We start from the raw sequence: 27,962 nt of genomic DNA on the forward strand, positions 1-27,962 counted from the left end.
TTAGAACTAACATTAAAGAAGCATTTTTAAGGTTTATCTAGTTTAGGAAAGCCTGTTTTTTTTTTTTTTTAAACAAATCTTTATAAATAATACAAATCTTCATTTGGATCTATTAGTCAAAATGTAACTATTTGATATACAGATATTATAGGGTTAATTATTTGCATTTTAGAATTAGATGCTAACTTGTATTACTAGAGAGTTCCCTATATCCATGAAATCTCATGTCCATTTCTTAACCTTAACCCTTACATATTCATATAAAATCTTCAAAGTGTATAAGAAAAGCAAGAGATAGTATTTTCCTTTCCTTAAAAAAGATAGTAATAAAGTTCCCTAGTAAGAAATAGATAATCAACTCTAATTTTGGACTAACAGAATAAAGAAATTTCTGTCTCAGTTATAACTTCATGTTTAAACTTGCTTTTCTAATTCATTAAAATCAAAATCTTAAAATTTTTGTTTCATGGTTTTATCATGTTTATCTTACATGTAGGTAGAATAATACTTGAATCATAGGTAATATATCATTTTAGAAAGACTCTAGTTTTAAATTTTGTTAAGGAAGATCCTTAATGCTTTTTAACTCTGGAGAAGGCTGATTGACTCATTTGTAGATAGGTAAGTGTGGCAGTCCAGCAAACTTCTCTATCCTTACTTTTCCACAGTTTCTAGAGACTTAATTTTACTTTGCCTGAATCATGCCCCTCTTCCCAAGTTTTCTGAAACTTAAGACTAAAATCTTTAACATTCAGAACTCTCAAGTCATACAACTTTTCTAATTAGCTACCGCCTTCCTTATAAAATCAGAAGTGAGAAACCATTCAGGCATACATAAGCCATAAATGCTCTCATACTTGACCCTGCTGCCTCATGGATTGCTAGCATTATTTATATAGGGAGGAATGAAGAGAGTCTGCTTGTACCTTGGGTCCAAGTTGAGCAGGTTATTATTTTTTTCTTACCTTCTATGCTTTCCTCCTAATTCTTCTGTATCTCAAATTAAATCAAAAGCTTAATTTGAATTAAAATATGCTGAATAAAGGCATATACATACATTTGTGTTATTGGATGTCTTCTATTGAAATCTGAAATCCCTCAAAAATATCCTTGATGATTGGGGAATAGCAAATTTATTTGGATGGAGATTGAGTTTTCTCTGCCCCACTACCTTTTTTTTTTTTTTAAATTAAAAGGTAAGTTTCCTATGAAGTACCTCTTTTTAAAAATATAGATTTACAATTTCATTGCAAGTATGATCTTAGCTGTCTAAAAGGTCAAATGGCTTTCCTAGAATCACATATATAAATGAAGAGTAAGGCTTGAACCCAGTTTTTCCTTGGCATTCTATCCACTATTCCATTCTTTTAACATTAGTAAATAAGAAATAAGCCTATTCTCTCCTCCCACTTCTCATTCCCTCATGGGGAAAAACAATACAAAATTTCTTGCTTCTGTTCCCTTCCTCCTTTCTTTTCCCCTCTCTCCACCCCAGTTTAGAATTAAGAATGACTTCAAAATTTCCTACTTTATGTGTAACGTAACATATACTAAGGTAATTGAAGTTTGTATATAATTCATATTATTTCTTCTAAACTCTGTGATGGAATTTGCTTCATAAATGTAATATACATTATGAAATAATCTTATCAGTTTTTTAAAAAAAAATTATGATCCAAATGGCTATTGTTAATTTTATCAGTGTGAAGATTGTTATCATCATTTTAACTGTTTTAATACATGTTTTTTATTCCAATTATTTAAAACTTTATTGCATGGTATCTTTTTAAAAAATAGGTCCTGATTGTTCTTTGAATGTACCTTCCACGGAGTCCTACTGGATTCTTCCAAATGTAAAACCATTCAGTCCTTCTGTTGGTCGGGCTTCACATAAGGCAGTTTTACATGGAAAATTTATGTGGGTGATTGGTGGATATACTTTTAACTACAGTTCTTTTCAAATGGTCTTAAAGTAAGTTGTGTTTCTCGTACTTTACATTTAATTGTTTAGAAATAGTTTTCTATTATGTAATATGATTTTCTTTCCTATTTTGCATATTAAATTACTTCTAATGTGATCAGTTATTTTGACTAGTATCTTTTTGAGGACATAGATTAATTAGAAGGATATACATAAATATTGTATATTTCATGATTCTCTATTTGTTTGGTATGTTTATATCAGAGTTACCAAATTATATGAGTGTTTGAATTTGAGACTGAAATTTGGGGCAAAAAAATCCCTGAAACTCTCAAGATATTAGGATATTTTTCCAACCTCTGAATTAAATAATTCTAGCTTTAAGTGATAAAAGTCATAACTTTATTGGTTACTATGAATTTTGAGATCACTTTCTATTATATTTTTTCAAAGTCTCAGAAACATAATTGACTAATATGTTCTCTATAACCAGTCATGAAAACATATTTTTCCTTTGAAATATCTCTCTTTTATCTTACTTTTCCTTTATTCAATTTTAATATATTTTTATTTTGATAATAGCTTTTATTCAAGATATTTTCAAAATTTATTTTGAAATTTTTTCAAAATACATATAATTTTCACCATTTACCTTTGCAAACTCTTGTGTTCCAAATTGTTCTCCCTCCCTTTTCCCACCTCTTCCCATAGACAGCAAGTATAGGTTAAACAATATAGGTTATACATGGGTAATTCTTCTATACATATTTCCACATTTATCATGCTGCACAAGAAAAATAAAATCAAAAAGGGGAAAGTGAGAAAGAAAAAAAGCAAGCAAACAACCGCAAAAAGGTGAAAATACTATGCAGTCCTCATAGTCCCCTTTTTGAATGGAGATGGTTCTCTCTCTCACAACAATATTAGAATTGGCCTGAATCACCTCATTGTTGAAGAGCCATGTCCATCAGAATTGACTATTGCATAATCTTGTTGTTGCTGTGTACAGTATTCTCTTTGTTCTACTCACTTCACTTAGCATCAGTTCATGTAAGTCTCTCCAGGCCTTTTGGTAATCATGCTGCTGATCATTTCTTATAGAACAATAATATTCCATAACTTTCACATACCATAACTTCTTCACTCGTTCCATAACAGATAGGTATCCATTCAGTTTCCAGTTCTTTGTCACTACAAAAAGAGCTGCTATAAACATTTTTGCACATGTAGATCTTTTTCCTTTTTTATGGAGATCAGTTTTCACTATGAAATTACTTTAAAAATTGCATCTAAAGTTTGCATCTTCAGGTTAAATTTTTTGATTATTTAAATGTACGCTTTAAAAAGTGTTTTTTTTTTAAATAAGTATCTGTCTATGACTGTTCCCAGAGAAAATGGAATTTTTTCTTAGAAGAAATTTTCTACTTTTACTTCATTAATGATCAATACAGGAATTTATATTAATAGGCAAATTCATTGTTATTGTTTGTTGTTATTTCTGCTGCTATTATTTTAAGTTAGTGACTTTGTACTACTAGGCATGGTATATTGAGGGGGAAAGCCACTTGTTTACTAGAAAGAGTCAGAAAACCTGGTTTTTGGCCCTGCCACAATGTATAATGTTGGACAAATCTTATATCCTTTCTGGTTCTCAGGTTTTTACTTTGTAAAATTAAAGAGATTCTAAGGCTCTTTCCAATGATAATAATCTAAGATTCTAACATCAGGTATTAGAGATGGGAAGATTCAGTTAGATAATGTGTCAAATTAATGGGTATTTAGGGGATGTGAGAACTTTCACCATGGAGAAGGAAAGAATAGATTGAAAAATGTGTTATATCAAATGAAAGGAAATGGAATTCTTTTCCTTTGGAGATAAAGGGAAGTAGTGTGAGGAATATTTATGTGGTCAGTAAGAATTCTAAATAAATGATACTAAGGGTCAGATAAAAAGAAAACACTGAAAGTACTAGTGGAATTAATTCAAAAAAGTTATTAATATATTGTAAAATAAACCTGAAGGTATAAGAATATATTAACCTTGAAGCAGAAAGTAAGACATAATGAAAGAAAATGAACAACCAATGAAAATAAGCATAGTTTTTGGGGAAAAAATGCCAGGGATTCATTATTTGAATTATATTTAAAAATCAATATTGAATATTTTTGTCTTAAATTTTTACATTACTTATTTAAGCAAATGAATTAATTTTTCCTTTCTAGAACATTGTTCACTAGGTGGGTAGTATTTGAGAAAGTTAGAAAATTATAGGAATTACATTAGAAGTAATTTATTGCCGAATTCATGGACAGAAAATATCTTTTCACTACTCTGAATGTCATTCAGCTATAAGTCATTTTATTAGCTTCTAGAAGTGATAACTAGAGTCAGTTGTAGCTTGATTTATACTTTCAAGATTGGCCAATATGGATAAAAGTGACAGAACCAGGATGGAATGGGAATATTCCAAGGCAAAACGAGCCAATGAAAAGTTGAAAAATGATTGTAACATTTTGTACACTGTATCAATGATCTGTTGAAACATTTTTTTAAAATGGTGTTTGTGTTAAATGTGTTAGTATAAAATAAATTTATTTAAAGTATATGTGATGAATTGCCCCAAAATAAAGATTAAGTTGAAAATAATGACAAGATAAAATTTTTATTCTGGGGTCAGCCCCCAACTTCTTATGGAAAAGATACTTCTCATTTCATTGACAAATAGTTAGAATTGAAAGTGATCTTAAAGATCATCTAGTCCAGTCTTTTCATTTTATAGCTACGGAAACTGAGGCTGATAGAGGTTAAATAACTTGCCCAAGTAACATAGTTGGTAAATGGCAGAGCAGGAAATTGAGCAATGGGTCCTCTGACTTGAAATCTAGGTTCTTTCTGCTGTATCATCCTGATTTAAAGGAGAGGAAATGTGGTACCTGGATATAAACTAGAGATTTTCCCTGTTGTTTTAAGATCTGCCAGCAATTCAGTTCAGGGTAAATCATATGCTAACAGTCAAGAATATGAGTAAAGAACGAGGTCCCTTAAATTAAGAAAATGAATGTTATGTGCTTAGGACAATTTCATTTTCATTTTGTTCCCTATAAAAATTTCAAGGATAGAAATTCGAGTTATTCTTTTGTTATTAAATTTAATTTATTTTGGATACAAGTAAATAAAAACAATTCATTTTTTAAAAAGTCAAATTAAAAATATACTAGTTAAGAGCTGTTTTTTTTTTTTTAATATCCTTTAGTTACAATTTAGAAAGCAGCATATGGAATGTGGCACCAATATCAAGAGGACCACTTCAGAGATATGGACATTCACTTGCTTTATATCAGGTTTGGACTACTCTTTGATTTTTAATTACTTTTTATATATGTATGATTGTATGTATGTATATAAATTTTTCATGAAATTTAGGTATTTCAATTGTAATAAATATTTCAGCATTCACTGGGTGTTTGGTCCCTTTAAATCATTCTGTCTATGATATAGAGCTGTCATTTTTGCAACTTAAATTCCTTGCAGATAATATAAATTCAGATACTTTTACCTTTAGGCACATGCCTATATTTCAGAAAACTAGACTCTAAAAAAGATAATAACTTCTTTTCCAAGTTTAAAATTTTATGAGAAAAAAACTGTTAAGTGAGAAGTTTGTGACATCTGTTTCTCATCCTTCCTGAATAGTTCCAGATATTTTAATTTACTTTCTTTGGTTTTCATAAAGTGAAATTCCATAGTGGAATTTTTTTCTTTCCTACAGCATAGTAAATATTTTTTTCATAGTTAATTCCCCTTATTCCTGAACTCTAGATACAATTGAAGTGAATTTAGTGCCAAATGTAGTTTTTTTTTTTTTTAAAGAAGCATTTGATGCTAAATTGAATAGCTCAAACAAAAGTTAAATTTCCATTAAAGTTGCAAAGTAGAGTTCAGGGACCCGTTTTGCCTTTATTCTTGTTTAGCATGTCATTTTTTACCAAAAGCTTGAAATATAATTTCACATAATGATGGCAGAAAATTATATGAAACATGAAAGAGTTCTGATTCATATATTAGACACAAGAAATTTCTTTAAATCATAGCCAGTTAGAGAAGATAATATTATTCTTTGGATGTAAATAGGAATTTTCAGCCCCTCCTGTGTTTTTTTCCCTTACATAATTTTTAGAATTGAATAATTGGAACATGACTTGAATGAACTAAATGAACAACACCAGTGTTCCAGTTAGTGAATGATACTTTCTTTTTGAGTATCTGCTTCATGTAGAGTACTATCTTGGGAGCCATGAGAAGGATAACAAAAAATTAAAAAAACATGGTTCCTCAGATTCCTCAGAATACTAGTAATCCAATCCAATCCAGCTCTAACAAGAATTTATTAAGTTCCTAGTATATACTGGAATTAAAAGTTTACAGACAAAAAAGGCAAAATGAAACACTTTAGCCCTCCAGAAGCATACATTTCCTTGAGATGTCATGATATGGTACACAAAGTCAAATTTGTTATTTTCACCTTTCTCCCCTTGTTAGGGGAAAACTAATAGATTATTCTCAAAGTCAATCCTGATGTTCTCTATGGTGTCCAGTTTTTTCTTTAATTAATTAATTATTTTTTAATATGTATTGCCCTATGAATTGTGTTGGGAGAGAAAAATCAGAACAGAAGGGAAAAACCATGGGAGAGAAAAAACACAAAACAGAAGTGAACATAACATGTGTTGATTTACATTCAATCTCCCTAGTTAATCTATGGAGAATCCATAATAATCATAGAAAATCTGCATTTTCTGGATGGAGATGGCATTTTCTGCCCAAAGTCTATTGGGATTGCACTAAATTACTGAACCACTGAGAAGAACCAAGTCTTTCATAGTTGATCATCACACATTCTTGCAGTTATTGTGTATAATGTATTCCTGGTTCTGCTTATTTTGCTCATCCTCAGTTCATGTAAATCTTTCCAGGCCTTTCTAAAGTCAGCTTTCTCATTATTTTTTTATAGAATAATAATATTCTATTACCTTCATATACCACAGCTTATTCAGTTATTCCCCAACTGATGGGCATATACTAATTTTCCAGTTCTTTGCCACCACAAAAAGAGCTGCTACAACCTTTTTTACACATATGGATCTTTTCCCTTCTTTATGATTTCCTTGGGATACAGACCCAATAGTGGGACTGCTGGATCAAAGAATATGCAGAGTTTTATAGCCCTTTAGGCATAGTTCCAAATTGCTCTCCAGAATGGTTGGATCATTTCACAATTTCACCAACAATGCATTAGTGTCCCATTTTCCCCACATTCCCTCCAACTTTTGTCATTATCTTTTCCTGTCATCCAAGCCAATCTGAACGGGGTGAGGTGGTATTTCAGAGTTGTTTTAATTTGCATTTTTCTAATCAATAATGATTTAGAGGACCTTTTCATATGACTATAAATGGTTTGAATTTCTTTATCTTAAAATTGTTCATATCCTTTAACCATTTATCAATTAGAGAATGGCTTGAATTCTTATAAATTTGAGTCAATTCTCTATATATTTTAAAAAGGAAACTTTTTGTCAGAAATGCTGACTAAAGATTTTTTCCCCAGTTTTGTACTTCCCTTTTAATCTTATTTCTGTCATTTTTGTTTGTGCAAAACCTTTTTGATTTAATGTAATTCAAATTGTCCATTTTACATTTCATAATATTCTCTAGTACTTTTTTGTACATAAATTCTTCCTTTCTCCAGAGATCTGATAGGTAAATTATCCCTTGCTCTCCTAATTTGTTTCATGTATATCTAATCTATTCCACTGATCCATCACTCTATTTCTTAGCCAGTACCAAATGCTTTTGATGATGGCTACTTTATATTTTTAGGTTTGGTATTGCTAAGTCACCATCTTTGTATTTTTTCATTAATTCCCTTAATATTCTTGATCTTTTAAAGATCAAGATGAATTTTGTTATTATTTTTTCTAGTTCTGTAAAATACTTTTTTTTTGGAAGTTTGATTGTTATGGCATTGAACAAATAGACCAATTTAGGCAGATTTGTCATTTTTATTATATTAGTTTGGTTTACCCATGAGCAATTGATATTTTTCTAACTGTTTAGATCATGATATACAGTTTTTGAAGTTTTATCTCAGCATGTTGTAACGATTCCCTTTATTTTCTTTTAAACTATTCTTGATCAAAACTACAAATCTCTGGTCATGCAGTTATACCTAATCTCTTTCTTATTTTTGCATCTCTAGTTTTGATTTCATCATTTACTTGGAGGACTTCTAGAAAGCAGTTGATGAAGATAATGCCCTAGAATTTTAGTAGACTACAAGTTCTATAAGAGTTGATAATGTGACAAGATAGCCAAGAAATATAATGTTATTTTAAACTGCATTAATAAAAGCATAATGCCCTATATAAGATAAGAGATTGTCCCAATCCTACAGTTAAATCATATATTTTGTATTTTGTTCACTTTGGGTGTTGTATCACATTTTAGGAGGGAGATTGACAATATTTGAGGGGTGGTAAGACTTGATTCTAATTCATGCAAAAACTGAAGACACTAGTGATATTTAGTTGGTTTAGAAAAAACTTAGTGGGAACATGATAGATCCTTTTAGACACCCAAAAGAATATTATATGGATAATGAATTAGATTTATTTTACTTTGTTTCAGTGACAAAATTAGAAATAATGGGTAGAAATTTTAGAAAGATAGATTAGGATTTGATATAAAGGACCATTAAATGCCTAGAGAAATCTAGTAATGGAAATATATACACATACATATACATACATACACACACACACAAACACACATATATGATGTCATAGTGAGTTCTCCACCATTGGAAGTTTCTTTGTTATATAGAGTCTGGATGACTGTTCAAGATATATAAGAGTTTGCTATTCAAGAATTAGTGACACCGGGTGGGTGATCTCTGAAGTACCTCACAGTTTTGAGATTCTGTGATTCTATGAGAGACTACAGATAAATTTGTCTTTTATGGACTTCTGCATCACATAGTGGTCATAATGATTTTACATTGAAACAACCTTGAAATGATTGTACTGAAATTGTAATTGCTTCCAAATAAGAAACTAGGTCCTCTTTTTTTTTCTTATTTGATTTCCTCCATAACCTTTGAAGATATTAAGATTCTAAGGGAACACTGGTGTTTTCTCTCCCTATTAGAATATTTGTACTACATCTTCAAATAATCCCTTCTAATTGATCAAATAAATCTATCTTTCTAAGTTTTTCTTTACTTTTCCATTTTATTTTTCACAATTTCTACTTTTCATTGAGAATGCTTAAAAGACCTCTTTCTATTAAATGTCCATTTTTTTCTTATATATATTTAGCTTTGCAGAATAAGTTATTCTTGGTGTTGTAAGCCTATATCTTTTGCCTTTTGAAATGTTTTATTTCAATATCTCCTACAATTTATAATAGAACCTGCCATGGCTTGTTTGAGCCTGACTGTGGTTCTTTGGTACTTAAACAAATTCCTTTTGCATAACTGAAGCATTTTTTCCAAGGGGCTATGGATTTTGCTCATGATGATCCTGGGATTTTTTCCAGGTGATAATTTTATCTTTTGGGGAATTGTCATTTATAACTTCTTTAAAAATTGTGTCTATACTTATTTGTTATGGTTTTTAAGGAGTCCAGCAATTCTTAAATGACCTCTCCTTTATATATTTTTCAGTTCATTTTTGAAAAAAATAAAAAAACCCAGCCACCCTAGTTGTTTTGTTGTTGATATTGTTCTTCATTCCCTCCCTTTTTTCCCTCTCCTCTTCTTGGTTTTGTTGTAATCTTTTTGACTATGTCATTGAACCATTGATTGCTTTTTGCTTTATTTTAGTTTTCAGGAGCTCTGTTGTTTGGCCAGAATCTAATATTTTATTTTATAAGTTACTAATTTTATTCTAATTCTTTTCTCAAGAGCTTTTATGTAATTTCTAAATCTCTTGCTTCATGCTTCTATTCATGTAGCTTTTATTAAAAAAATACAACAAAACATATTCCCCCCTCTGCTTACAGTTGTTAGTTATCTTCTTTTTTGTAGATCTCCAGAACCACATTGATTTTTAAATTCTGGTCAGAGGATTTCTTTGATTTACTTATATTTTTAAACTTTGTTGCAGAATTGGTCTTTGTGTCAGGACCAAATTCCAACCTCTCTTGCACTTTTGAATTAAGTGATTAGTTCTGTATTGACTCACCATGGTTTATATAGGGCCTTGTGCTGAATCCAGCTCTAGAGTTAATTCCATATCATTAAAATCCTCATTCTGGACTTTTGAAGTTCAGGGCACTAAATCTTCAGAGTTTTCTTTTTCATCTCTGGACAAATTGCCAGGGACCTGAATCCATGGGCTGCTTAGTCTGGATTCTGTCATGTTGAACTGGCCATTGCTGCTCCATGGAGCTTCCAACATTCCTACCCTGGGGTTTTCTGACCAGCCTGGGGTTCTGTTATTTGGCATAGAGCCTTGTAGGCTATATTTTCCTCTTCCCCCCTTTTGTTCCTACAGAAAAGCTGCTGGGATATCTGTGATTATACAGATTTCTGGCTATCCCTTTTCCTGTTGCTTATGAGATTCTGAATTTTTGTACAGTTCTGGGGAAAGAAAATAATTTATTCTAAGTTCTCATTGAATTTCTTGATTGTTATTTGGTTTGCTGAACAGTAAAGCACTATTAGTGGAGAATTAAAATCTGGTCTCATATGTTTATTAGGTATATAATCCTATGTAAATCATCGAACTGTTTGCCTCAGTTTCTTCATCTTGGGGATAATAATAGCATCTACTTCCCAGAGTTGTGAGGAACACAAACCTTGTAAACTTTATGGCACTGTATAAATTCTAACTATCATTATATGAAGTGATCTGTCTCTTCTGGAAGATAATTCAAAGCTATAGTATAAAACTCATGAATCAGAATTCTTTGAACAGTAATCCAACAACTGGACAAATTCCCCAAAGACATCAGGGATCAAGAAAAAGTTCCCATTTATATAACCCCTGCATCCTTCTAAAATAATTGTAATGAACAACTGGAAACAAATTTGATGTTCATTAATTCAGGAATTACTAAAGAAAAGAGTTGTAATAAAGAAATAATTTTTTGGTTTTGTAAGAAAAAATGAATATGAAGAATTCAGAGAAACAAGATGGGTAAGCAGTTTATTTAGTGTAGGGTATTACAGATAACCCATACAAGTTTTGTACTGGTATTCATGGAATGTTAAGAGACCTACAGTAAGATTCCCAACACACTGAGGTTGCACGTCATGGAGAATTTGTGGCAAGACAAATACAAGAGTCACATGCGATGAGGAGAGATAAACTATAACCTGGAACAATGTTGGAGATGCCCACATCAATATTATTTTGGAAACTTTAAAATTTTCAAGTATTTCAAATTCTAGAAAACTTAAGCAAATATTTTGATAGATTCATAAGACTCTAAAGGGGGCACTTTTGATCTGTATCTTAACTGTAATGTATCATACTAAAGAAATCAAAACACACAACTTTTAAGAAAACGAATACTGCATTTCTAACTTAGAATTGAGATTTTTAAATAACTCAAACCAAAGTGAGACTATGAAGCCAGAGTACCCTGATTTGGTGATGCAAAGTAAATTGAAGCTATATAATTGACTTTGAAGAATGAAAATAACTTACAGTGCCTGCTTCTTTGAGTAGCAATCTATAGTTCAAATTGAAGTGCTGCATTTTTTATTTTAGAAAAGCATAAGAGCTACCATTGAGATGCTATTGACTTTTTATGCATTTATATAAAAGTGTATAATATGGATTCATGCTTTTAGTTACAGTAAAAGTATTATGCAGTTTTATCTTGAATAACATTTCTGTTAGCCAAACATATTATCAGAATTGGGGAGCATTAATTCATCTATGTTACTCATAAGACCTAATTTGAGTTCAAATTATTCTGGACATGCATGGTATAGGACATTTCAGTATTAGAAAAAAAATAGAAAAAAACAAAAAAGCACATATTTTAGAATGCAGGTATAAGAGGGCCAGGATTATAGTAGATCAATCCTGCAGTAAAAAAGAATAAAGATAATGAACAAAGTAACTTCATTTGTTCCGAATCTATAATAAATTAGTCTTTTATCACCATTGGAAAAAAATGGTCTCTTTGCTGGCATCTGCTTCACAGTATTTCTCTATACTTACTCTAAACTCTGGCATTATCCGTGGTGACTCTCCTATTCATGCTAATGCCTTTTTAAATATCTTGGTTTCTCTAATTCACCAATTTCCTTAACTCTGATCCTTATTTATACTTTACTTCAGTCATGCTTAGGAATGATCACAAATTTGACATCATAGTCCTCTTTGATCACAATTATTTGTCTTTCTGTTTCTCTCACTGTCTTAATACTCTTAGTCTTCTCTTTTTTATTCATCTGGTTCCTTAATTCTTTCCAGCTCTTCCATCCCTCTATCTCATTCTAATCTCACTTTTCTCTCTTCACAGTCTTGACCATTTAGGTTGTCAATTCAATAAGACACTGCCCTCAATCCTTGAATTCCTTCCCTGCTTCCCTTTGCAAAGCCTTGATCACACTTATTATTCACCTTTTCTACCACTCCTTAAGAGATTTTGGAATGCTTCAGGAGGAAGACACCTAAAACACTAGGAAAGATTAGAGATCTTTATCAAGAAAATGAAAATCATGGAGGAATAGATGGTGTTTTTACACTGCTGCCCATTAAATGCAGGGGGACTTACAGATATTTGTTAAGAAAAATGTGTCTGAGGATGTAACTCAAATTTCAGGACCATGGTTTAAAATGCATTCACAAAGCTAGTATTTACAAAGTAGGAAGAAACTAGAAGAGTTCTCAGCAAATAAACATGTTATTGCTGGGGAAACCTCTGTGTTGTAGGAAAAGGAAGAGTAAGTTGAGACTGTTTTGAATTTTACTAGCATAGAAGAAAAGCTTTAGATGAAGTGGGAAGTTGTCCTTTATGCTCACTGATGCTTGGGAGCTGTATTAGAAGCCATGTGTAAGAATCATCAGGAATTGGGGAACTGGAAAAGAGTTGAAAGAGTTTAGATGGTTATGCAGGGTGCTTTTGCTTAGGACTAGTGAAGAACTGTGATAAGTGGAAGAAACCTTACAGATGGAGGAAATATGCTCCTCCACATGATGAGTAGGGATACAGCCCAAGTTAAGTAATTCAGATTTTGTTTTTACTAATACTTTTATATATGGAGAAAAGAGATTACTTTTATAGTGGTAAGCAGAATGGACTTTTAAATATTCTTTTTTTAGTTCTATCTTTGCCTTTCCTTCCTCCCTTGATGTGGTAAGCAATCTGACATAGTGTATATATATATATACATGTGTATATATATATAGACATATATATATATATATATATACACATGTAAAACATTTTGATATTAGTCATTTTGTACATGAGAATTTGAACACAAGAAAGAAAAAAAGTAAAAAATATTATGCCTTAGTTTGCATTCAGATAATATAAATTCTTTCTCTGGAGGCAGAGAAGATGCTTTATCATGGGTCCTTTGGGATTGTCTTGGATCACTGTATTGCTTCTAATATCTAAGTGATTCACATTTCTTCATCATATGATGCTACTGTGTATTGTGTACAATGTTTTCCTGGTTCTGCTAACTTCATTTTGATTCATTTCATGTAAGTCTTTCCAGGTTTTACTGAAGTCATTCTGCTTGTTATTTATTTCAGCACAATAATATTCGATCATAATCATATATCGCAACTCATTCAGCTATTTCCCAATTGAGGGCATCCCCTTGTTTCTGTAAAAAGAGCAGCTATAAATATTTTTGCACAAATAGGTCATTTTCTTTTTCAAAAAAAATCTTTGTGATACAGAGCTAGTAGTAGTATTGCTGGATCAAAGGGTATGCACAGTTTTATAACCCTTTGATCATAGTTTAAAATTGTAGAGCAAGAGATATTAAACTAGGGTCCATGAATTTTTTTCAAAAAACACTAGAGGGAAGCTATGTGGTTAGAGCACCTGCTCTGAAATCAGGAGGACCTGAATTCAAATCTAGTCTCAGATCCGTAACACTTCCTAGCTGTGTGATCCTGGGCAAGTCACTTAACCCTGATTGCCTCAACAAAAATAAAAAAAACAAAAAACAAAAAACCCAAACCACTTTAATTATATTTCAGTGTGTGTGTGTGTGTGTGTGCGCGCACGCGCATGCGTGTGCATGTACACACATATATATTTAATGCTATGCATTTTATTTGATGCATTTAAAAACATTCTGATTTTTTTTAGATAAGCAGCTAAATATATCCATAATAGACAAAAAGTTTAAAAGTCCAGATTATAAGTAAAAAAAAAAAGTGAAAACATGAAGTTATTCTCTCTGAAATTTGTATGCTTTGGCACTTTAATTTGCTCCCATAGCATTAGCATACACAGAAAGATTGCTTAGCTCTTCTTCACAGAAAAGAGTATTTAGAGAACTGGGAGAAAATAACAATAGTGAGGAATTTTGAGAGAGGCCCAGAAGGATATATTCAATAGGATAATTTTTTAAAAGAAAAGTCAAGGCAGAAATAAATCATGGATTTTTAGCAATTAGGAGATCATCAGTGAACTTTTAGAGGACAATTTTAGTTGGATAGAGATTTGGAGGACAAATATGAAGAAATTGAGAATTGAGTATTTACAGAAAGAATGTGATTTTTTTGATCTGTAGTTGCCAGTTAATAATCAAAGCTATTGGGATTATCAAAGTACATTTATTATTTTGAATAGCTATGAGTTAATTAATATTTCTTTTGACTTGCTTTAATAATTACAACAATTAAAAAATTTAAAATTGCAAAGCATGCTTTATAATAGCTGTTTAAGTCTTAGGCCCCATGTGGATACTTAAGGAATTGGCACCAGATGAGTGGTAATTCTGATTTGTGAATATTTGGCTTATGCATTTAGATTTTCTTTAAGCACAGAAAAATATACTGAGGATAGAAAGAATCATTCAAATTTTAGCCTCACTGTGCATTTATTTAATTGTTGGCATATAAAATATGAGAAACATATTCAGGATGATCAATAATGACAGATTTACTATAAATGAAACCAGAAGGCATAAGTATATTGAATTAAATAGAAGAATTTCTCATAGACTGTTCTTAGAGAGGAAAATAAAAGTTTATAAGGTTGGCTTATTTGCATGCTCAAAGAATAACAGCCAACATTTTGTTGTAAAGTTCAGGGCTTTACAGGAGGGCTTCAGGGTCAGCCAGAGTCAGGATTAATTAAAGTACTTGGTTTTTAGGGGGAGAAGTGAAAGATGTAGGCAAGCTGTAACAGTCCTCCAAAGATCTCTCCTGGATTCTGGAGTTCAGAATCTCCAGCCTCTCTCTTCCTTGTCCTGCAGTCAAGTGACTCTTGCCTCTCTCACCCTGTCCTCTAATCCTTGCCTATGATTATCTTAACACCAAACATTCAGCAAGCACCAATTGTGAGAAGAGCCATTTATCTAAATATATGCTAATAGAGTCATTGTCTCACATTGAATAGGTAATTAGCCTTAAGTGCTCTGTTGTCTGATTCAAGCATATCTTTTTGGAGTTTCAGCCTTCTACATTTTGTGAGTTTAGACAATTAGTTTTATTATGTATTATTATGATGATCATGAAGATCATAAGTCAGAAAGTTACCATGAAGATAATTGCAGCTTATGTTCCAACATTGGTTAAAGCATTTGAAGGAAAAAAAAAATCTTGAAGGACTTAGAAGAATACTTCAAACCAAATCCACATATATCCTATGATATTTAGTGCAATAGTGAAAAGCTGAGTAAAGAGTAGGATACAAAAAAGTTTGGTCAGAGCAATGTGGTGCAGAGGAAAAAATGTTTTGTCCAAAATCAGAACACATGTTTCTGGTCCTGATTCTTAGCTATGTCATTTATGACTTCTATGAACTTGGACATTGTCAATAACAGCTTCTTCATCTATAAAATGAGATGATTGTATCAAAAATCAACCTTTGAGTTGCCTTCCAGATTTCAATTTTCATTCTGTAATTTCCTCTTTAATAAAAATCAATAAATATTTAAAGTTGCTACTATTATTAGATATTGCGGTTGGTGTAGGAGAGACAAAGATAAAAATGAAGCAGTTTCTTCTCTGAAGTTCTTACATTCTATCAGGAAAGAAATGTACTCAATGTACAATAAGTATGGTATATATAGTATACTTATAATAAGTATATATATAATATATAGTACATAAGAAAATATGTAATGAAATAAATTAATATATATGAAATATAAAATATATTGATATCAAGGAAAGTACAAGAAGAAGGGGTTTTCAGGAAAGGCTTCATGAAGATGTCAAAAAAATTATGAAGGAAGTAAATAACTTTAAGAAAGACAGGATTTAGATGGGAGTATCAGGTATGATTTTTATTTGGATGACACCAGATATGGGGGATAACTAGTACAAAGACATGAGTGTGAGATTTAGTGCTTTGTGTGAGCAACAGGAATAAGGATAATTTGGCTGAATTATATTTAGGCAAGAGGAAAAGTAGTATATAGTAAGAATGGAAAATTGATTGACTAAAACTTAGATTTGAGCAGGGTTTTGAAGCTATCAAAGTACTGTGAAGGCAGAGTTGATAAAAAAGTACATTCTAATCATAGAAGACATGAATAGTGTTAGTATATAGAGAGAATCGATTGTAAGATATATTTTATTGGTATAATTGACAAGGTTTGGTCATTTATTTGTAAATTTGATATGCAGAAAAGTAAAGGAACTGAGACTAATGCTAGAGTTAGGAACTTGACTGACTAGAAGTCACTTTTATGAGTCCTCAACACAAATGGGGAAGTTGTAAAGAAAATTGGATTTTGGGAAACAGATATTGAATTTAGTTTTAAACTGTAGATTTTGAAATGTCTACACAGGGATAGACAGAGACAGAAAGACAGAGAGACAGAGACAGACACACAGAGTCACAGAGAGACAGTGCAGACAGAGACAAAGCACAGAGAGAAATACAGAAAGTGACAGAGATAGAAAAAGATGACAAAAGGGCCTAGGACAGTCTTGATATGCATACATAATTAAGGAACATGCTAAGGAATGTGAATCAAAAGAAATTTGAGTGGTCAAATAGTTAAGAAGAGAACCAGGAAAGAATGGTATCATGAAAACCCTGGAGGATAAAGTATTTATGAGGTGGGGGTTGTCAGTTGTTTCAGACACTATAGAGAGATTGAAAAGATTGAGGACTGAGAAATACAGAAATAATTCAATTAAGAGATGAGGTCAGAAGTTAGATTGCCCAAGGTTAAGAAGAGCTGGAGAGTGGAGGAAGTAGCAGGTGTGAGTAGGTTTTTTATAGGTGGTTGCCTGTCAAAGAGAAGGAGGAAAACCGTAGAGTGATAATGTCAGAAGACTGTAGGATCTAGTCATGATTCTTTTTTCAGAATGGGGGAGTTTTTGACTTGTTTGTATTCATTAGGGAAATATTTAGGAGATAGAGAGAGACTGAATATTAGAGAGAAAGCTTGGTGGTGATTGTGGGGATAATCTGCTGGAGTAGACAGGAAGACATGGGAACAAGAGTACATATAATGAAGGTGCTAGCTTTGATGAAGAGTACCAAATCTTCAGAGCCTTAAGTGAAGAAAAAGGGAATGAAGAATGTTAGGGAATTCAATATTTGGAGAAAAAAGAGCTCATGGAGAATTGTTTCTATTTAAAAGTTAATTTGGAGTCCTCAGTTAAGATGGTTGGGAAAGGGGATGTTCTAAGAGTCTTGAGAAGAGAAAGGAAGGATCATGGATAGCTTCTGTGGACACTAACATAGAGAATCGCTTTGCAGTTGTAAAAGGATTGACAATACTGGTGAGGGCTCAGTAGAGATGAGATGTCATATATTTGTAGTGGACCCAGTAAACCTAATTGAGTGATTTTATCCAATTCCATTCAGCAGTATGTGATAGGAGTGAAGAAGGTAGGTGATGAAAACAATTCAGGGTTGGAGTTTGGCAAGACATAATCATCAATTGTCTGGAGCACAAGAGATTTGAGAACAGAAGATGTTAGAGAATTGTACTGGTTAACTCTAGGGTAAACGAGGGGAATGGAGGAATATAAGATCAGAGCAAGGGTGACAGCTTGGGAGTCTTTTCCCAAGGGAGAGGATGTAGTATTGGAAGTCCCACTGAGGACAAAGAATAGGTCAGGATATGAAGGACATTGGGAGAAATGGAGTAATATGAGGTAATGGTTTGATGAAGATATTCCTATGAAGTAGAGACTTATAGATGATGATATGTACATTTATGGGTGAACATTCTTGTGGATAACTGAAAATATTGAAAAATGTAGTTTAAGATTAAGAAATGGATAAGGCCATGATTTTGTAGTACACTTAGAAACCTCATGCTTAAAGAGATAATGTTGTGTTTACATCATGCATTATTCATTCAAGAAGGGGTTGGAAAATGTTGGAGATTAAATTACCACACAGCATTATGAAAATGAAATTTTTTTCTTTTAGTAAATGACTGGTTAGTAATATGGAAATTATGCTACAGTCATTTCAATGGGTCATTAAGGATGTCAGCTGTTTCTAACAAAAATAAAAATTAACAGTACATGAAAAGAAAGGATAAAGGCAAGAAGGCTACATGCATCTATAGTATATATAAACTATCAAGCATATTTGTGGAGAAAAAAATAGAATTGAAGAAAGGTAAACATGTTGCCTTCATAACCCGCCCCTTTATTATATTTCCAGTCTTATTACACCTTTTTCTCAATCATACACTTGGTAATCCAGTGATAATACCCTTCTTGCTGTTTCTTACACATAGCACTATTTCTGGATTTAGCGTTCATCTGGAATGCTCTCTTTCTTCGTCTCCACTTCCTAATTTTCTAGGCTTCTTTCAAGTCATAGATAAATTTGTATGTTCTGGAGTTCTTTTTTCAGTCCTCCTTAATTTTAGTGACTATCTTCTGAGATTATTCTCAATTTTTCCTGAGTATAGCTTATCTATACATAGTTTTTTTGGTACATTATCTTCCTTAGTAAATGGTGAGCTCCTTGAGAGTAAGGGTATCCTCAGTGCTTAGCATAATGGCCTGGTACATAACAATGCTTAGTAAATATTGGTTGATTGACATGAATTATTTTCATTTCTTACTTAAGCTTACCAATGAAAATCAAATCACCAAAAGTGAACTCAGAAATCAATTCACTGAACATTTGGGTATCCTTGTCAAGTAGAGAGATGTGGTAGCCAAAGGCAAAATGAAGTCATCTGTAGAGCATTATAGAGGAGCTAGACTATCCTATATAGGATTTTCTAGAAATTCAAAGTATTTAAATATAAACTAGATTAGAGTATCCAGATGTGTCAAACATGTAGACTTCCTTGTGGTATCTGAATCAGATATAATTTGGAAATATTTTTAAACGTAAATAAAAATATGGTAGAACACAGATAACATTAATATGTGTTTATTTTTAAAATCAGTATGAAGCCCACAAAGGTCCTTTTCTGATTCCTCTTTTTATTTGAGCTTCTGTAAAGGAGCTTTTTACCATTTGTTATTTCTTACTACTTGGGGAGAAGTAAGTTGCAGAGAAGGTGCTAACTTGCTTTGGTGGAGAACATTTCCTTATTAAGAGTTCTCTATAGTGATGAAATCACAGATCCTGTCACTGTTTCCACTTTGTTTTATATATCTTCTATATGCTTATATGTGTATATGCTGTTTCCTTCAAGATAATGTAAACTCCATGAGGGCAAAGGTCATTTTGGTTTTGATTTTATGTCTCTCGTCTCTAGCATTGTACTTGGAACATCATAGGTGTTCAATAAGTGTGTAATTCATTGGTATTTGCCTTAAAAACTGGGGAAAACTACAATGGGTAGAGGATGTCAGAAATTTTAGCATGAGACTTAATCAACTTTGATTAACCATAGAACATTTATAGATAAAACTGGAAGGTCAACAAACAAATTGAAAAATGGAACAGATTTTCCAGTATTTTTCTAATACTCATTATCCTTAGTTATAGCAGTGGAACTAAAAAACTTGGACAAATATATTAAAACTTTTAACTCAGTGTATTATATGAAGAAGTAGAAACAGCACTTAGGTAAATTTTGAGAAGAAGACTGGGCAAAACTATAAAAAACCTATACCGTATTTGCCCTTTGGTGACATTTTATTGGCCTGAGGACTTTCTAGGAAAGTGAGAATCCATCAAGAGATATGAGCCAAAATTCTGATGTACCTAGGAGAGAGATTGCATATAGCTTTGGAAATTATTATGAAGAACCACCCAACACCAGTCAATGAACTTTGTATTGTTAGGATGTATTTTACACATAGATTATATAGGCATTCTACCTGTATTTGAGTTTAGGATTATAACTATATAATAAACAACTATATTTAGCAGCAATTAGCTTAACCAGATTTTTATTTTTTTATATGTCTACATATGTGGTGCTGTTTGGTTAACTATTATTGTGAAAAATGCAATTATTCTGTGAAATAACTTTTTTCCATTTGTTATTTCTTACAACTTGGGGAATTTAGTAATTTATTCTAAATTAAAGCCTTGAGGACATAGGAATTTTGAACTATTTATATAGCTTCAGAGATCAGCTTAGTTCATTTAAAAATTATACTTGCCATCAAATAAAGACTCAAATGTCAGTACTTAGGAATAAAATCAAGTTCATTGTGAAATCTGCTTTGTACAACAATGGAGTATGCCTCAGAAGACTAGTTTGTGAATTCTAGCATGGCCCCAGACTAGTGACAATTTACTTAGTCTTTCTAAGCTCCATTTTTTCACCTGAAAAATTTGGATGAGTACTTAACCACTGTCTAACTCAAAGTATAGTGAAGACAGGGAAATGCTGTACATGAAGCATTTTGTAAACTATAAAGAATTTTGTTGCACATGTAAACTATTATTATTATCATGACTGAAGAAAGTCATTAATGAAATTTAGGGAAGATCTTCTATAGGGGATTTCTTTTTGCTTGAGTAAAATCATTTCTTTTTTTCCTCTGAATTTTAGGAACAACATTCTTTTTTATTATTTTTTTATTATAGCTTTTTATTGACAGAACATATGCCTGGGTAATTTTTTTTACAATGTTATCCCTTGCACTCACTTCTGTTCCGATTTTTCCCTTCCCTCCTCCCACCCCTTCCCCCCTAGATGGCAAGCAGTATTATACATGTTAAATATATTATAGTATATCCTAGATACAATATATGTGTGCAGAACCGAACAGTTCTCTTGTTACACAGGGAGAATTGGATTCAGAAGGTAAAAATAACCTGGGAAGAAAAACAAAAAATGCAAACAGTTTACACTCATTTCCCAGTTTCTTCTCTGGGTGTAACTGCTTCTGTCCATCATTGATCAATTGGAACTGAATTAGATCTTCTCTTTGTCAAAGAAATCCACTTCCATCAGAAAACATTCTCATACAGTATCGTTGTTGAAGTATATAATGATCTCCTGGTTCTGCTCATTTCACTTAGCATCAGTTCATGCAAATCTCTCCAACCCTCTCTGTATTCATCCTGCTGGTCATTTCTTACAGAACAATAATATTCCATAACATTCATATACCACAATTTACCCAACCATTCTCCAATTGATGGGCATCCATTCATTTTCCAGTTTCTGGCCACTACAAACAGGAGTGCCACAAACATTTTGGCACATACAGGTTTCTTTTCCTTCTTCAGTATCTCTTTGGGATATAAGCCCAGTAGTAGCACTGCTGGGTCAAAGGGTATGCACAGTTTGATAACTTTTGGGGCATAATTCCATATTGTTCTCCAGAATGGTTGGATTCATTCACAACTCTACCAACAATGCATCAGTGTCCCAGTTTTACCGCATTCCCTCCAACATTCATCATTATTTTTTCCTGTCATCTTAGCCAATTTGACAGGTACATAGTGGTATCTCAGAATTGTCTTAATTTGCATTTCTCGGATCAATAGTGATTTGGAATACTCCTTCATATGAATGGAAATAGTTTATATTTCATCATCTGAAAATTGTCTGAGGAACAACTTTCTTTTAGTGTACCCATTAAAGTCAATGATGTTACTTTGTCTCAACCCAGTTGTTCAGAGTTTCTATTGGGTAGCTTTAAAGTCTAGTTAAATTAGCAGATAACTTGTAAATAATAGTTTTTATTTCACAGCATGCTATGAATCTGTTTATCATGTTTCCACAGAATGTTTTATCAAATGGTGATTTGGGATTTCTTAAAATTCATTGCTATAGTAACTTGTTGCTTTCATTTCCCACATTTTTATAGTGTTAGCTTTTACATACACATATTGGGATATATTTGGGACAAAATTAGGCTGCTAAATCATTAGTCAATGTAAAGAAACCATAAAACAGTTTGGTTTAAATGTGTTTTAATACATAAATCCTGGAAAAAGGCATAAGCTATTGAAAAAAACATATCTTAAAATTGACAGGTGTTTATAGAGATTGTTAAAAAGATATGAGTGAGTATGTTGAATAAAGTTGATTGCCAGGTAAATATTTTCTTAGTGGAAAAAAAGACAGGAGGATGACAGATATACATAATTATAGTGTAATTTGTTAATTTAATTTTCAAATTTCAAATTTATGAAGAGCTAAACAAGACATTTTCATATATAAAACATTTCCATATGCAAAATAGAACAAAAGAAAATTACACATGCAGCCACAAATGTATGCTATACATAATTTGTGTTTCTATATAACTTTACAACAACTTTTGCATGTTATTTTCTTTTGAAATAGATTTTATGGATAATTTTTATTTGCATGTTTCCTAGATATTTTCCCTGAACCATCTAACATAACAAAGAATTTTTTAACAAGAAAAAAAAGGAAGAGGAGGAAAAAAATCCATAAAAATTATGAATATATTTTAAAAAGTCAGACATATACAATGCTCATAACTTTCTCACTTTGGGGGGAGAGAGGAAAGGTCTTTTCATATCACATCACTAAGTTTATTCTTTGAAAATATGTAAAATTCATTACTTGTTTTATGGTTGTTCTTTCAAATATTTTAGTCACTGTATATATTGTTTTCCTGGCTTTGTCTCACAAGTCTTTCAATACTCTTCTGGATGTCTTATATTCCTATTTTCCTCATTTTTTTGTGGTATAATAACGTTCCATTACCTTCACATGCTACAGTTTATTTAATCTTTACCCAGGTGATGGACATCATTTATTTTTAGCTCATTGAGATCACAGAAATGTTGCTATCAATATTTTAGTGTGTATATTATATATACATATATGTATATATATGTATAAACTTTCTTTTTGTTGATGACTTCTTTAAGATATATATATATATATATATATATATATAAGCAGAATCTCTGGGTCAAAGAGTAGAGGATCATAGGAGATAATATATATAAAGTACTTTCTCTCCCTGATTTGTTCTCCATTTTTTTTCTGCCCTTTTCTTTTTCTTTACCCTCTTGTTTTCCTGTTGAGTTGAATATATTTCTACACCACTTTCTGTGTATGTGCATATGGATGACTATTTTGCCTTCTCTTAAACAGTTTAGGTGGAAGTGAGATTCAAATGACACTTGCTTTCCTCCCTCTTTTCTCCTTATTTATATAATTTACTTTTACACCCTGGTTATGTGACACATTTATTCAGCCTTTCTCCTTTTTCCCTTCCTTTTTTTTTAAAGATCACAAAAATATAACAATTTCTTCCAAGACCTCTTTTATTGATTTCCTTTGGGATCCCTGATGCCATTAGTGTTCTTAGGGGATGCATATTATTTCATTCCTATAAGAGCATTTCTCTTTCAATTTCTTTCACTTCAGTCACTTCTTCTCTTTCCATTTGCAATATGATGTTATTTATTTATTTTTGAAAAAAGCCTCCAAACTCTTGCCTAATTCTTCCAAAAATCATAGTTGACTCTATGACCAAGTTGTGTTTTCCACTGAGGCTTTGCTTATGGATGCTTTGGTATAATTTTTTTTTTCAATTAGGTTTATGTCTTGGACATCTTTAACACCTTATCATTGAAATATTTTTCTTTTGCTTGCTCTTTTTTCAGCCTTATTTCCCACACTTGGACTTTGCATTATAAGTAGACATTTTGTTCTTTTGGAGGGATTATTGGGCCTTATTAGGCCTTGATTAGTTTTCTCTGTATAGTAAATGCTTTTTTTTTTCAAGGATCTCAGGGGTGGCTTTTGCTGGAGAACTAACTTTCAGTGTACTTTGTGTGGTGTGATCTAAGATAAAGTCTGCTCACTGTCTTCCTAGTCTGAGCTTTGTAAGCTCTTGACTCTGATTTGTATCTGGGCAGTAAAACTATTTTTTTTTCATGTTGGAGCATCCGTGTTCTACTGCCAGTCCTAGAGCCTACCAGTTACAAGGATCTTTGACAGTCAAAGACTTTGTGTCAAGAACTTTTCCTTCTTTGTTTTCAGTACTTGTGGCTGAGACATGTGGAGGAGTAGTTGTCAGACCATAACCTGATAGGAGTTGTTGCTTTCTAAGGTATTGTCAAAGGGCATCTGAATGAAAGCAGTGCTGTGCTCAGGAATCTTGGGTTTTGTGTCATGGGCTATTATCTCCCTAAGGTCACAGATGATACTTTGTTTTATCTGGCATAAATTTTCTCCTGTTTCTCTCTTAGGGTAGCTTGCCGTTTCAGTTAGGCTGGCTTGTCTGCCCTGTTTTGTAGCATGTTGTCACCAATTGATAGGGATGATTGACATCTTTTCAACAAGAATTGCTTTCCTGGATGATAGCTCTGAGTTCTGAGGTAGAAGTAGGACAGGTGGTTTGAGGAGTGTTGTCATTCCCAGGGCTCCTGTGCCTTTCTGCTTATTTGTGGCAGTTAGTAAGTAGTTGTTTCTGGTGGTCATGAGGAAGGAGTGTCCTTTATCTCCAGTTATTTCTGCCCTCAATGATAGCTCTGAGAGGTGGAAACAGTTTTGATGGTTGTGGAATACAGCCCTTCCCAAGGCTTTTGGGATTAGTTTCTTGGATTGTTGTTTTTTCTACCATCTGAGAAGAAGTAGTATGGTGGTTATTCTACTTCCCTGGGACATGCTGCTTCCCTTTTTCTTCCTAAAAGTACTCTGTTGTTTCAGTTAGGTTGACTTGCCTGCCCTGTGATCTTGCCCCAGGATTCTTATCAACCTAATACATTTCCTTTGGAACACTTCTACTTTTATTCTCTCCATACTTATTTCATACCTTTGATTAATAGGTCAGTTCAGTAGTGATGCATATGAATTGTGTACACTTAATTTATGGTAATTCAAAGAGAACTATGATTCAAAATTGCTCAGATATTGATCATTCAACTGAATAAAAGAGGTGTTCTCACTTTATAAAGGTTATCAGGTATCTTGTTATTTCCATCATTTGTAGTTGGAAAGTGTGGAACCTCTTATTATAACACAGTTCAATTGAACAAACATTGCATATTATAGTAGATGATAAATAATATACATCAGTAAATATAATATGGTTCCACTCCTTAGAGAGCTTATAAGGGAGGATGTACATCTTTTCAGAAAGATCCAATCCATATATAATCAGGAATCCCTTTAATTTTATTCTGAGAGGTAATCTAGCCTTTGCTGGATTTTTAAAAATTTTTAATTTTTTAGTGATTTTTTGGTATTTGGCAAAATAAAATTTCTTGTGAAATAGGAGGTTATTCAAGTAATTCATATTCTCAAATTGAAATTATTAGGTAATTGAGCTCAGTTGTTTTTCATTTTTAGTCTGTTCAACTTTTCTGTTTTTTTTTTATTCCATTTCTAAAACACTAAATTTTTTTCCTGTAATTTGAAATATACAAGTTCTATTCCCTCTTCATTCCTGTTTTTCTTTAATTCATTCCTTTGAGATTTCTAAATATGTCTTTGGGTATATATTTTTTCCTCAGAGGAATGCTTTATTTGCATATCAGAGGTTTTATTATTTTGTGTTATTTTATCCTTTTTCAAATAGATATTTATTGATTCTATAATGTTCTTTGACCCACTCATAATCCAGGATGTCATTGTTAAAACACCATTCAATCTTTTTTAGCTTGCATTTCTTATACTGATTGCTATTTTTATTGTGTTTGATCTATAAAGGCTTTTATACTTTTTAAAAAAAATTTAATTCATTTAATTTATAAATTTTAGTTATTTTTATTTTTACTTTGTTATTTCTGATTTTTTAACATTTATTTTTAACTTCTCTGTCACTTAGCACGTGGCATATTTCATAAAAATTCTGTGTGTGCGTGATACTGAGAAATAAATAAAAATTTAAAAATATTTTTGTTCAGAAGATATCTTATCTAAATTCCCAAGCAACTTGCTCATTTCTATATTTTCCTTTTTCTATATATTCCTGTTAAATATGTACAACTCTGTGAGAGGAATATTAAAGTCTTCTAATACTATTGTGGTATTATTTATGGATTTTTCATATAACTTTTTCTTCATGAATTTAGATGTTACTCCATTATATATTTGTTGAGTGTTGGTATTGATTCACTGTTTATTGTTCCTTTAAGCATAATATAGTTTTCTTGTTTACTACTCTTGAAACTGGGAATTTTTATTTTTCATTGTTTGATGGATTGGTTCATAACCCTGCTTTTTTGATGGGATCACATGATGCATAATTAATTGTCTCAGCCTTTCAATTTCATTTTTGAGGTGTCTATACTTTTCATATCTATCGACCTTATGTAAAACATCTTTAGCTTTTGTTTTCTTATCTGTTTTGTCACTCATTTTATTGGATAACTCAAATCATTAATATTTAAAGCTATGATCATTAGATTAATATTTTCTTCTATTTGTTTTTTAACATTACTTTTTTCATTTCCATTCCTATATTAAGCTTGCAATTTGTCTCAGCTATTATTTTGTTTAAATTATTTTTATACTCCTATATTCCCACATGTGCTCTCAACTCTGTTTCCATTTGTCTGTCCTTTTAAATCTTGGATTTTATGAAAGTCATTAATTTATTTTTAATTTAAATATACATGCAGTCTTTTTGTAGTTGCTTTCTTTCCCAACTCAATTAAGATGTTAGTTCAAAATCTTCTCTCAATTTTTGTTCAATTTTTTATTTTTATTCATTTTATTGATTTCCCCCGTTTTTCTCTTTACTTCCATTGTATTATAAATTTTATTTTCTAATTTATACCTTTATTCTCTGAATGTAACTCATTGGGGCTTAAATGTTTTGAAATATCAAATTTGAGCTCCTCCTTCTGACTAATTTCTGTATAATTTCTTTTATATACTTTGTCTCATTCTCCATTCCTTCTTTATTATATCTCACCTTTAAAAGTATTTATTCATGAGGGAAGCAACATCTAATAGAAGTAATGACATATTGTACAAATTACTTAATACTCCAGATTACGATGCCCAATGCTATTTTCCTTATCATACTATGTTCAAAGTCTTTTTATAGTATTAGCCATCTTATTTCTGCTTCTTTGTTCTCTTCCTCTACACTCCATTCAGGGTGTTTGATCTTTTATCTGGGGTTGGATGCTCTCATGGAAGTATAATATTCTGTCAGTGAAGATGGACTTCCAATGCACAGTCTCCTGAGACTATACCTATCAGAAGATCTATAGCCTTCTCCACATGTGTAGACTTCTTCACAAATAGGCATCTTTTCCCCTGGGACCACTTCCTCTCTTTAAGTCTTAATTATTCTCATTGTTCATCTTTCATTATCCTGTAACATTTCATCTTTACAAAACATTGTAGAAATCACCATCCCTTTATTATTTTTCTATGGACGTGGTAAGATTGTCACTTGTTCCCTTCTTTTATATTTAAAGCCATATTTCTCTATGCTCTTTCAAAATCATTATTGATGAGCTCTTATAATATGAGATAAT

General features: G+C 31.8%; 1 protein-coding gene across 1 annotated transcript in view; it reads left to right on the forward strand.

The window, feature by feature from the left end:
• Positions 1-27,962, forward strand: part of ATRNL1 (attractin like 1) — a 1,159,225-nt gene that overhangs the window by 76,350 nt on the left and 1,054,913 nt on the right. Inside the window, exons 6-7 of the mRNA XM_031949462.1 lie at positions 1,798-1,972; positions 5,176-5,263. Coding sequence (XP_031805322.1) covers positions 1,798-1,972; positions 5,176-5,263 — 263 coding nt within the window. The remainder of the gene's footprint in view (positions 1-1,797; positions 1,973-5,175; positions 5,264-27,962) is intronic.

This window comes from Sarcophilus harrisii, chromosome 2 (assembly GCF_902635505.1).
Source record: "Sarcophilus harrisii chromosome 2, mSarHar1.11, whole genome shotgun sequence".
Classification (NCBI taxonomy): domain Eukaryota; kingdom Metazoa; phylum Chordata; class Mammalia; order Dasyuromorphia; family Dasyuridae; genus Sarcophilus; species Sarcophilus harrisii.